The 12,398-nt window shown below is 43.5% G+C and overlaps 1 protein-coding gene across 3 annotated transcripts; it reads left to right on the top strand.

The window, feature by feature from the left end:
• Positions 1–680: 680 nt before the first annotated feature.
• On the top strand, positions 681–11,931 carry creb1b (cAMP responsive element binding protein 1b). Of its 3 annotated transcripts, none has more exons than XM_041844820.2 (8): positions 681–860; positions 6,438–6,550; positions 7,190–7,336; positions 7,554–7,654; positions 7,776–7,924; positions 8,215–8,397; positions 8,628–8,784; positions 11,021–11,931. In XM_041844820.2, the coding sequence occupies exons 2-8, from the start codon at positions 6,446–6,448 to the stop codon at positions 11,163–11,165; spliced, it is 987 nt and encodes a 328-aa protein (XP_041700754.1). In that variant the 5' UTR covers positions 681–860; positions 6,438–6,445; the 3' UTR covers positions 11,166–11,931. The 3 variants fall into 3 exon arrangements, with proteins under 3 accessions (XP_041700754.1, XP_041700753.1, XP_041700752.1); XM_041844819.2 differs by having other exon boundaries at positions 7,169–7,336; XM_041844818.2 differs by having other exon boundaries at positions 7,166–7,336.
• Positions 11,932–12,398: the final 467 nt, after the last annotated feature.

Genomic DNA, 12,398 nt, shown 5'->3' with positions numbered 1-12,398 from the left:
TGTAAGATCTGGTATGCGTTCGCAACTTCTGAGCAGAGGAACATGACCAACATTTTATAGAAATCTGGTGCCAACAGATGATGCATGCAACATCTGAGCAGGGGAATACAACCAATATCTGCCTCTCTGCTTGTGGAAACACAATCTTGCTGAATCTACCTTTGAATTCAAGTAAATCTCAATGTGACCCACCAGATTCAGAAGCTTAAAAACCCTTTAGGAAAAAAGCTTGAAAACCCCCATTGAAAACCCCATTCGATTTTTGCCCCAAATGTTGAGAAAAAAAACTGAAACTGAAAATAATTAATGATAGTTTTTATTTTATTTTAGTTAGTTTTGGAGTCAAATACAGTATAATCATTTTAGTATAGTTTTCGTTTTTCAAATAGGTGTGTTAATTATTTGATTTCAGTTTACTAAATTGTTTCTTCATAATTAGTTTTAGTTTACTATAATAAGCTTGGGACACACACAGCACAGGTAGCGACATTGTAACATTACCCTTCACTTTGTTGGCACGTACCAGCTAGTCGCTACAAAGTAACTTCGCTAAATGTATCAAAATACGCTGCCTCTTTGTAACATAAATATGACCGCTTGTATCGCGCATAAATGTTCGTTCCTTTCCGCCGATTTTTCGAGATAACTTCGGTCTATTCCGTCAGTTGTTCGGCTTGTTCCGCCCATCATTCGGTCGTTCTCGATGGTGCCGCTGACGATTTGATTTTCGTCCCTCTCGTTCTCCGTGTTGTTGTTCTCCGTGACGCGACGGAGGTGTAGCCTGACGCGGTCTCTTACGTGTCGGCCTGAATAAAAGTGGAGCTCCGAGGGCCCGGGAGTGACGGAGGGAGTCTGTATCGGTAAGAGAAGACTAGTGTCTAGGGGAAGAGAGACAAGGCGCGTCCCGCATAAACTGTATTCTGGTCGGGTTCATCCCGGAGGAACAAAGAGATCATGGCGGCGGGCTTGTTACAGGCAGTCATGCAGGCATGGAGGGAGGGGAGGCTGCTGCGGCTAGTAGAAAAAGCCAGGGAATGAGGAGTATGCTAGCCCGCCAGCCAGGATCGAGTGGAACGTTGCTTGTTTGGATAGCATAGTCTGTGATGAGACTTTACAAGCAAATGCGCCCTGTGATCAAATCATAGGCTTTCTGCTTTCTATAGCCTATTGAAGGGTACTTGCGCGCTGTGGTCTTCTTGCGCAGCAGCCTAGCCCTCGCTTGTAGAGTAGAAATGCAAAGGGAGCCGTCTTAGATTTTATGTAGCCTAAAAAATGGCTCTATAAACCAAACTCAACTGCTAAATAATGTTTCGTACGGAAAATGTGTTGGGTATTATTGAACTTCATTTCTTAAAGTGCAAAATGATGTATTAGTTTTCATAAACCAGAATAAGAAATTATGAGAAATGTCGATTTTATTTATAGGGGTAGGCCTAGTCCACTAGTCAAACCAACTCTTTGGGAGAAGGGTTGTTACTTTGCAGTCCTATTCTAAAATAAGAAACCATCAGCCTAGACACGTGCCCTAATTTGGATGATGTATCCATATGTCTGGGTCCCTACAATAATATGGCCCATCATGTAATGCTTGTCTATTTGCTTCTAGTCGTTTCTTTTGCCAAAATAAAGTAATGTAAGTGTAGTCTAGTCAAAACATTCTCAAACATATAAGGCCACTATGAGTTTTTGGTAAGCCTATTTTGGATATTCATTTATTATACGGCATGATATAATGTTTCATATCGCTCTCAAAAGTTCACAGAAATGATCGTGAACTAAATGTAAAACCAATGGTAAGCTATTTATGTATGGTATGGCACAAAGGGGGTGTCGCTGCTCTCCATGTGGCTCTGTCTTGTCAAGGAGCAGATCTACTGAATGGACGTGTTTGAGCAGATCACTTTTGTCAAGTCTTTCAACGTGTGTTGCATTATGGTTATAAAAATTGTCTGACTTGCTGCTACATGTTGACTACATGAACTTGTCAAAAATCATGTGATCAAAGGTCATGCAGTTTTTTATGAAGTGGCTGCAGTTGCTTCTCACCAACTGCACAATGCAGCCATCACCTGCATTGTAGGAGGCACTATTTGTCAAGCAGTCATTAGGGTGTTTTTGTTTGACCCAAGTGAACATGGCCAAAGAGGTGAATGGAACAGGAACCAACTTTGCCATGATTCTAAAGCGACGGGATACAAATGAATGTGATATTGGAGACCTCTCTCTAACCAATTAATTGTACACACTTTATGTTTTCAATTTGTGAGTGTGTGATATGAGGGTATGGAAAATATAATTTAGACATTTATACAGAAACACTTTTATAAACAATAGCAACTATGCTGACACTGGGCGCATTCGAGCGGATCACTTTTGTCAGATGGTCACCGCCTTCCAAAGTGTGTTGCATTACGGGGATACAAATGGGCCGACTTGCGGCTGCATGAACTACAAAAACCATGTGCTCAAAGGTCATGAAGTTTTGACTGCAGATTTCTGCAGTTGCTCTTCACCAACTTCATCCTGCAGCCATCACCTGCATTGTGGAAAGCTCTATTGTCAACCAATCATTAGGGTGTTTTTGTTTGACCCAAGCGAACGTGACCAAAGATGTAACTGAAACCAGAACCATCTTTGCAGTGATTCATGTATAAAGTCTATATGTACAATTGAATGTAATATTTGAGGTTCTCTCTCACCAATTGATAATATAATGTAAACACATACAGTACCAGTCAAAAGTTTGGACACACCTACTCATTCAAGGGTTTTTCTCTATTTTTTACTATTTTCTACTTTGTAGAATAATAGTGAAGACATCAAAACTATGAAATAACACATATGGATTCATGTAGTAACCAAAAAAGTGTTAAACAAATCAAAATAGATTTTAGATTCTTCAAAGTAGCCACCCTTTGCCTTGATGACAGCTTTGCACACACTTGGCATTCTCTCAACCAACTTCACCTGAAATGCTTTTCCAACAGTCTTGAAGGTGTTCCCACATATGCTGAGCACTTGTTGGCTGCTTTTCCTTCACTCTGCGGTCCAACTCATCCCAAACCATCTCAATTAGGTTGAGGTCGGGTGATCTGATGCAGCACTCCATCACTCTCCTTCTTGGTAAAATAGCCCTTACACAGCCTGGAGGTGTGTTGGGTCATTGTCCTGCTGAAAAACAAATGATAGTCCCACTAAGCGCAAACCAGATGGGATGGCGTATCGCTGCAGAATGCAGCAGAGGTAACTCTGGGTCTTCCTTTCCTGTGGCGGTCCTCATGAGAGCCAGTTTAATCATAGCGCGTGATGGTTTTTGCGACTGCACTTGAAGAAACGTTAAAAGTTCTTGACATTTTCCGGATTGACTGACCTTCATGTCTTAAAGTAATGATGGACTGTCATTTCTCTTTGCTTATATGAGCTGTTCTTGCCATAATATGGACTTGGTCTTTTACCAAATAGGGTTATCTTTTGTATACCACCCCTACCTTGTCACAACACAACTGATTGGCTCAAACGCATTAAGAAGGAAAGAAATTCCACAAATTAACTTTTAACAAGGCACACCTGTTAATTGAAATGCATTCCATGTGACTACCTCGTGAAGCTGGTTGCGAGAATGCCAAGATTGTGCAAAGCTGTCATCAAGGCAAAGGGTGGCTACTTTGAAGAATCTCAAATATAAAATATATTTTGATTTGTTTAACACTTTTTGGGTTACTACATGATTCCATATGTGTTATTTCATAATTTCAATGTCTTCACTATTATTGTAGAATGTATAAAACAGTAAAAAATAAATAAAAACCCTTAAATGAGTCGGTGTGTTCAAACTTTTGACTGGTACTGTATATTTACAGTTTGTAAATGTGTGATATGGGAATTAGAGATTTTTTTTTAAAATAAACAATGGCAACACTACCATGTTGCACTGAGCCTTGCTGTTGGAAAACCACATCAGTGTCCGACTTTCGGCTGTAGCAGTTGCACGTCCCCCGACTTCACTCGCTGACTTTCGTCTACAGTCGGCTTCGTTAGGCTTACCGCTCGAACACACCCAATTACTTTTGAAGAGGGTAAAATCTGTAAGACCAATCAAACCACGGAGAGACGTTAAGCACTGTGACCGACTGTGAGGCAGTGTGTGAGCTCACTTTGCTTTCATGTCTGCCTTCTATCTGAATGGGACTTTAATGGTGATTGATAATTCCACGCACTTGTACTGTTGCATTGCTATTTAGTACAAAATAAATAAAAAAACACACATTGCCAAAATATTATTGGCAAAACATATAGGCTACACTCATGGTTGATAGCTTTATTCCACAAATGTTATTCTGCTGTGCTCTTTCGCTATGGTTCTGAAAAGGGAAAGATAAAAAAATGAGTTGACTAGCAGGGGAGAATGAAGCTGTTTCTCTCCCTGTGCCTGCACCAGGCACCTCTTTCATGAGCCTGCTTTTCCACTGAGGGAGGGCTTGTGGCTGCTGGCCCTCCCTCCCCTCCACAACGTCATAACACATATGTGGCTGTGGCCACAGACTGCCTGAGAGCCCTGTCCTGTGTGTGTGTGTCCTGTCCTAGCTATCCCTGTTAGGTGAAATATTCTCTGGCAACCCAATGTTGGTATTGGGTTTCTGGCTGTGCGCATGCCTGCCAAGTCTGAGTCGGTCGGACTCTGTGGAATTTAGCAGCAGCTATCAGAGAATATTTAAGCCTAAAGGTCTAGAGAAGGAAGAAAATGGGAAGAGTACAAAATGGCACCCTATCCCCTTTATAGTGCATTACTTTTGACCAGAAGTCAGCACACTATCCCGTAAATAGTGCACTACTTTTGGCGAGCGCTCTATGGGCCTCTGGTCAATAGGCAACTCGCGGGCCAAATTATTTTATTTGCCCCCCCCAAGTTTTCTGAGCAAAAATGATTCGTTTTTAAATATGTTTTTGTTGGACATAAAATACTGTAAAATCACCAGGAAATATTCCCACGCATAAATAGAAAGGCATATGTGATCATATCCCAATGTAATTACGTTTTGAAATTATTCTGTTTTTGTCAAATACTATATCTGTTTGAGATTCTTGGGGTCAGTTTGCAGTGTACAAATTATTTATAACTATGTTCCGGCCCTCCGACCATCTGCTCAAGGAAAAATCGGCCCACGGCTGAATGTTATTGGGGACTCCTGATATAGGGTATAGGATGCCATTTCAGGTGCAGCCATGGTATGTTTGGCAGCCATTAGGTGGATGTACAGGCCTTCTGCTGAACAAGGTGTCCTAGAGGACCGGAGGGAAATGTCAGCTGCCCAACCAAACACACGCTAGCTGCTAGGCCCACTAGCCGCAGGGAGGAAAGTGACGCATTCCTACACAATGAGATGAATGACCTCTCCTGGGGATAGGGGTGTGTGTGTGTGTGTCAAAACAAATGTTATTGGTCGCATACACATATTTAGCAGATGTTATTGCGGGTGTAGCGAAATGCTTGTAAATGTGTGTGTGTGTGTGTGTGTGTGTGTGTGTGTGTGTGTTCATAACCTAGAAATGGGTCGCTTCCTTACTCCTGTATGCCAGTCTCCGAGGTATTCCTCAGCCAGAACGGAATCATTTGTTCTTTATAATAATGCCATCAGCTTTCTCAGGACATTGCTAAAATATTCCCAGCCCAAAAATGACATCACATTGTCAAAGGGTAGCCCCAACGCTCTTATGTACTTTTAGAAGTGTATGATAAAGCTTAGGAATAGCCCTGAGAACTTATCAACTTAAACTGGACCTTTCAGTCACATCCGTGAGAAGCGGCTTTGCCCTGCTTGACTTCTGAGAAGGTACAAGCTATCATGTTGCCAGTCACATTTAAGTGACACAAGACATATAAAACTGGGTCAGTTACAAGCAGTCATATAATCCACATCTGTTTCAGTTATTAGCTACTCAATTCATAAAAGGAAGGACGGCTGTGGTCAGTTTGCAGAAACAAACACTTAGCTAACAGACACGGAGTGGGTTGATTCTAGAGACAGACTTTCCACTGATTACCTTTCAATGAGCTGTGAAGGTAGATTAATTACATGTATTGCTCACAATCTGCTATTACATGGTAATTAACATGATAATAGCAAATACCAGTTAGCGCCAGGTAACTATCTGTTGTGTTGAATCATTCACATTTACATTTTCGTCATTTAGCAGACGCTCTTATCCAGAGCAACTTACAAATTGAATCCTTCAAAATAAGTACAAGTAGAAAGTACTACTAAGCACAATACTACCATATCTCTCAACAAAAAACAGGTCAAACCAGCTGAAATGATCAACAGCATTACGGAGATTTTCTCCTTGATGATCATAACAAGACATCCATAAAATGTATCAGAAAGTCCAATCTAAGTCCTCTCTAACCCTAATGTCGTCCTCTCCCCTTTCCCCTACAGCTAAGTCGATGACCATGGAGTCGGGAGCAGAGGTTCATCAGGGAGGAGACACAGCAGTGTCAGAGACAGACAGCCAACAGATCTCCCAGGCACAGATAGCAACGCTGGCACAGGTAAGTAGCCGGCCCATCTCACTACTACATACTAGTACAGTACCACATTACTACTACCACTCACAGGTAAGCCTACTCTGCCTTCCTACCACACACAGTATTACAACACACTCACACATTACATCTACCAGTCACTACCCCACTGGCTGTAAGACAGCCAATATGACTCATCTATGACTGGACACAGTCCCTCACAGGGTTGTGAAGACTCACTGTCTGAAAAGGATTGTGCTGACACTTCACACACCCAGCAGAGATCTACAGTATGACTCACTGAGAGACGGTAGTCAGCATGACCCTGTAGTACTAGAAATAGGAAGACATGGAAATAGTCATCTATCCCCCCATGTTCAGCTACAGCAGACCAGGCTGATGCAAGCAGGAGACCGTAGGATGTCACAGAATATACTGTACATATTGACATCATTCACACTACCGTTTCATTCTCATACCCACACAAATGCAGTAAATACGTACACATACAGAGACAAAATAATGTAGAAAACAGCTATTTTATAAACGTAAGTAGTAGGGCCCAGAAAACCCCAAGTTTTTCCAGAACAGGAGAAACTTGGGGGTTCTAGTTATAGGTGTGTGTGTGTCCCCCCTGGACAGCAGGATTATGTTTATGCTTTGCAGGTTTCCATGGCAGCAGGTCACGCCACGTCCAGCGGTCCTACGGTCACCCTGGTGCAGCTGCCCAACGGTCAGACGGTCCAGGTTCACGGGGTCATCCAGGCCGCTCAGCCCTCTGTCATACAGTCACCACAGGTCCAGACTGTTCAGGTGAGTAGACCTTTTGATCTAACCTTTATTTATAAATACCTTAGCTAAAACCTTAGCTTAGCTACAACAACTTAGCATTAGAATAATTCACTGTGACCGCAACAAGACCTGGTCATAATAGACCAAATATGATCACCAATCCTGGTGTTGAAGAAATACAGTGTATGCAAGTATTTGTTCTTGCCCAGCACTAACACACCTGATGGAACTTTTCCAGATCTCCACCCTAGCAGAGAGTGAAGACTCCCAGGAGTCAGTGGACAGTGTGACTGACTCTCAGAAACGCAGAGAGATCCTCTCACGACGCCCCTCATATAGGTACACTTTGGTGTGTGTGTGTCGTGTCCATACGTGTGTGTGATAATGCAGTACTGTGAGTACTGTAGGTGTGTCTTGGTGTTGATCTGACGTCCTGCCCTCTGACCTCTAACCCTAACAGGAAGATCCTGAATGACCTGTCGTCAGGTGACACCCCAGGGGTTCCCAGGATCGAGGAAGAGAAGTCGGAGGAGGACACAGCGCCCGCCATCACCACGGTTACCATGCCCACATCATGCCCCATCTACCAGACCAGCAGTGGCCAGTACAGTACGTCACGTTTGACCCTTTGTTCTTTTACTCAACAATGTCATGGTCATCGGAGCAGCAAAAGTTATTTTCTCAGTCACTGACAGAGGTAATTTAAGAGGGTATTTTAAGCAAGATGTTTAGTTGCTAATGTTACAACCTTATTCTTTTCCTTCTCTCTCACTCTCTCTTTGTCTGCCCTCTTTCTCTGTTGTTTCTGCCTCTCTCTATTTGCCTCCTTGTCTCTCTCTCTCTCTCTCTCTCTCTCTCTTTCTCTCTCTCCTTCCCTCCCCTTCCCTCTCCTCTCCCAGTCGCCATCACCCAGGGCGGTGCGATCCAGCTGGCCAATAACGGAACAGACGGGATCCAGGGACTGCAGACCCTGACTATGACCAATGCTGCAGCCACCCAGCAGGGCACCACCATCCTGCAGTACGCTCAGACCTCGGACGGCCAGCAGATCCTGGTGCCCAGCAACCAGGTGGTAGTGCAAGGTGAGTGGTAGTGCCTTACCTCTTGATATGGATAAACACACACACTGTCAATCGGTGTGTTTGAGGGGATCAGTTTGAGCAGGGAGAGGCACATAATTGCTAATCTTCATTTGCATATCAGTGTTTGTGCACAGTATAACTGAAATGTAGTATATCTCAAACACACAGTCAATATAATATTCCACATGGCTCCATATTTGACCACTTGGATCGTTTCCATTGTTCCTCAGCTGCGTCAGGAGATGTGCAGGCCTACCAGATACGCACGGCCCCCACTAGCACCATTGCCCCTGGGGTGGTCATGGCCTCCTCCCCTGCCCTGTCTGGCCAGGGGGGCCCAGAGGTAGAAGTCACCCGCAAGAGAGAGGTTAGACTCATGAAGAACAGGTAAGGACAGAGTGAGGTTCCCTTTGGTTATGGTCTACTGTGAAGACCTGTAAGCCTTATAATAAGCCATTTTAGGGCTCATACATGCTACAAGTAGTAAAGCATTATATCTGTTTGCATTAAGTAAAGTGTAACCAAGATCATCAATTCCAATTACTTTGTGTAGTGATAAGACACAACATAGAACTCAAAACATGTACAGTATAAAGGATTGGAAGCATTCTATGCAATCACAGGCTATATACAGTATCTCACAAAAGTGAGTACACCCCTCACATTCTTGTAAATATTTGAGTATATCTTTTCATGTGACAAAACTGAAGAAATTACACTTTGCCACAATGTAAAGTAGTGAGTGTACAGCTTGTATAACAGTGAAAATTTGCTGTCCCCTCAAAATAACTCAACACACAGCCATTAATGTCTAAACCGCTGGCAACAAAAGTGAGCACACCCCTAAGTGAAAATGTCCAAATTGGGCCCAAAGTGTCAATATTTTGTGTGGCCACCATAATTTTCCAGCACTGCCTTAACCCTCTTGGGCATGGAGTTCACCAGAGCTTCACAGGTTGCCACTGGAGTCCTCTTCCACTCCTCAGAGCTGGTGGATGTTAGAGACCTTGCACTCCTCCACCTTCCGTTTGAGGATGCCCCACAGATGCTCAATAGGGTTTAGGTCTGGAGACATGCTTGGCCAGTCCATCACCTTTACCCTCAGCTTCTTTAGCAAGGCAGTGGTCGTCTTGGAGGTGTGTTTGGGGTCGTTATCATGTTGGAATACTGCCCTGCGGCCCAGTCTCCGAAGGGAGGGGATCATGCTGTGCTTCAGTATGTCACAGTACATGTTGGCATTCATGGTTCCCTCAATGAACTGTAGCTCCCCAGTGCCGGCAGCACTCATGCAGCCCCAGACCATGACACTCCCACCACCATGCTTGACTGTAGGAAAGACACACTTGTCTTTGTACTCCTCACCTGGTTGCCGCCACACACGCTTGACACCATCTGAACCAAATACGTTTATCTTGGTCTCATCAGACCACAGGACATGGTTCCAGTAATCCATATCCTTAGTCTGCTTGTCTTCAGCAAACTGTTTGCGGGCTTTCTTGTGCATCATCTTTAGAAGAGGCTTCCTTCTGGGACGACAGCCATGTAGACCAATTTGATGCAGTGTGCGGCGTATGGTCTGAGCACTGACAGGCTGACCCCCCCACCCCTTCAACCTCTGCAGCAATGCTGGCAGCACTCATACGTCTATTTCCCAAAGACAACCTCTGGATATGACGCTGAGCACGTGCACTCAACTTCTTTGGTCGACCATGGCGAGGCCTGTTCTGAGTTAAACCGCTGTATGGTCTTGGCCACCGTGCTGCAGCTCAGTTTCAGGGTCTTGGCAATCTTCTTATAGCCCAGGCCATCTTTATGTAGAGCAGCAATTCTTTTTTTCAGATCCTCAGAGAGTTCTTTGCCATGAGGTGCCATGTTGAACTTCCAGTGACCAGAATGAGGGAGTGTGAGAGCGATGACACCAAATTTAACACACCTGCTCCCCATTCACACCTGAGACCTTGTAACACTAACGAGTCACATGACACCGGGGAGGGAAAATGGCTACATGGGCCCAATTTGGACATTTTCACTTAGGGGCGTACTCACTTTTGTTGCCAGCGGTTTAGACATTAATGTCTGTGTGTTGAGTTATTTTGAGGGGACAGCAAAAAATAATAATATATATCTATATATTTTTTTTTTTTGTCATTTAGCAGACGCTCTTATCCAGAGCGACTTACAGGAGCAATTAGGCTTAAGTGCCTTGCTCAAGAGCACATCGACAGATTTTTCACCTAGTTGGCTCGGGGATTAGAACCAGCAACCTTTCGGTTATTGGCACAACGCTCTTAACCACTAAGCTACCTGCCGCCACAATTTACACTGTTATACAAGCTGTACACTCACTACTTTACATTGTAGCAACGTGTCATTTCTTCAGTGTTGTCACATGAAAAGATATATAGTCAAATATTTACAAAAATGTGAGGGGTGTACTCACTTTTGTGAGATACTGTATACACATATTTACAAATAAAGAAAAACTTCAAGAGTTGAGCAGTTTGATAGATGTTGGCACAAAACTAGAAGCTGCTCTAGAGAAGATGATGTGTACCATCCCAAGCTAGCTGAGCCAATAGCCAGAGGTTTCCCTGACTGTGTCTTGGTCCTTGTTGTGTCACAGAGAGGCGGCCCGCGAGTGTCGCAGGAAGAAGAAGGAGTATGTCAAGTGTCTGGAAAACCGCGTGGCCGTGCTGGAGAACCAAAACAAAACCCTCATAGAGGAACTGAAAGCACTTAAAGACCTGTACTGCCATAAATCTGAGTAGCTCCAAAATACCCCATAATAGTCCAACTGTCCTATTCAGCGGGCATCAGACTGCCTACAGACTTGTACAGAGACTCTGCCAAGCAATGGCCTACGTGTATGACCCATGACATCTGAAGCAAGAGGATGTGAGAGAGAAGACAGAATGAAAATGGATTGATGGACAGGAGATTAGTGATGGACAGTGCTTTGTGGGAATTGTAGTTTTGTAGTAAACACGACCACTCCAGCCCATACGTCCCCCAATCTCCCATCCACCAATCCATTTTCACCCTGTCTTCTCTCTCACATCCTCTTGCTTCCACTCCTTCTTCTCCCGCTCACTTGTTATCCACCTTTTCATCTTTCTTCTCCTCTCCCAACTTCTCTCAATATTATCCCACCGCAGAACTGAAAGGATGAGGATTCATTCGTCAGTTGTGGTTCCAGGGATAATGTGGTGAAACATAACACTAACTCTTTTACACTATTCAATTGTCTTGTTTGGGGTTTGTTTACTGGGAAGTCACAGACGTCCAACATCGTTACAGTAATTTTTTTATAACCCGAAGCCTCTTAAGTCTTCACTAACAATGGTTAGCCAATCTAACAAGAGGGTTAGTGTCTGAATGTCCAAGAGGAAGTCAAGACAAGGAAGTCAAGGTAGCCTCCAGAACCCTGGCATTGGAGTCAGTTAAGACATATTAGATTGCTCTGGGCCCGGTTTCCCAAAAGCATCTTAAGGCTAAGTTCATCGTTAGAACCTTCGTAGGAGCATTGTTAAATCTCCGAGCTGTTTCCCAAAACCATCGTTATTAACGTTGCACTTGAAAGCGCTCTTATCTAAAGCATGCCTCAGACCACTCGTAGAACAGCAGTGCGTCGTTAGATGCTTTTTTGTCCTCCTTTATATACAGAAGATCTCCGCTAAACATCACATGGTTTAGCCGTCTGTCTGTGACCGCCGATAACTTCAGAACAAAGTTGACTACAAATACAAAGTTGCCAATGTCTTTGTAATTGATACAAACAAACAATTTATAAAAATATCCTTCAAATGAAAACCGAGATGACTGCATTAAAATATAAACAGTAGGATATAGGCCTATTTCAGTCATATTGAAATACATTTAATGTTCAGTCAATTGAGTTATATTTTGCTACTTGTAGGCTACTGTCTGTAATTTGTCTCAATATATTTAATGATGTGTAGCCTAACATGTGCTCAATGATGTGCCAAATCTGTGATTTAGTG

This window comes from Coregonus clupeaformis, chromosome 23 (assembly GCF_020615455.1).
Source record: "Coregonus clupeaformis isolate EN_2021a chromosome 23, ASM2061545v1, whole genome shotgun sequence".
NCBI classification, from domain to species: Eukaryota; Metazoa; Chordata; class Actinopteri; order Salmoniformes; family Salmonidae; genus Coregonus; species Coregonus clupeaformis.
This window is presented reverse-complemented; position numbering and strand designations above follow the sequence as displayed.

Coding starts and splice junctions, on each gene's coding strand:
- creb1b (XM_041844818.2), top strand. CDS start 6,446: ATGACCATGGAGTCGGGAGCAGAGGTTCATCAGGGAGGAGACACAGCA. Junction 7,655..7,775: donor TCACGACGCCCCTCATATAG/GTACACTTTGGT, acceptor TAACCCTAACAG/GAAGATCCTGAATGACCTGT. Junction 8,785..11,020: donor GTTAGACTCATGAAGAACAG/GTAAGGACAGAG, acceptor GTTGTGTCACAG/AGAGGCGGCCCGCGAGTGTC.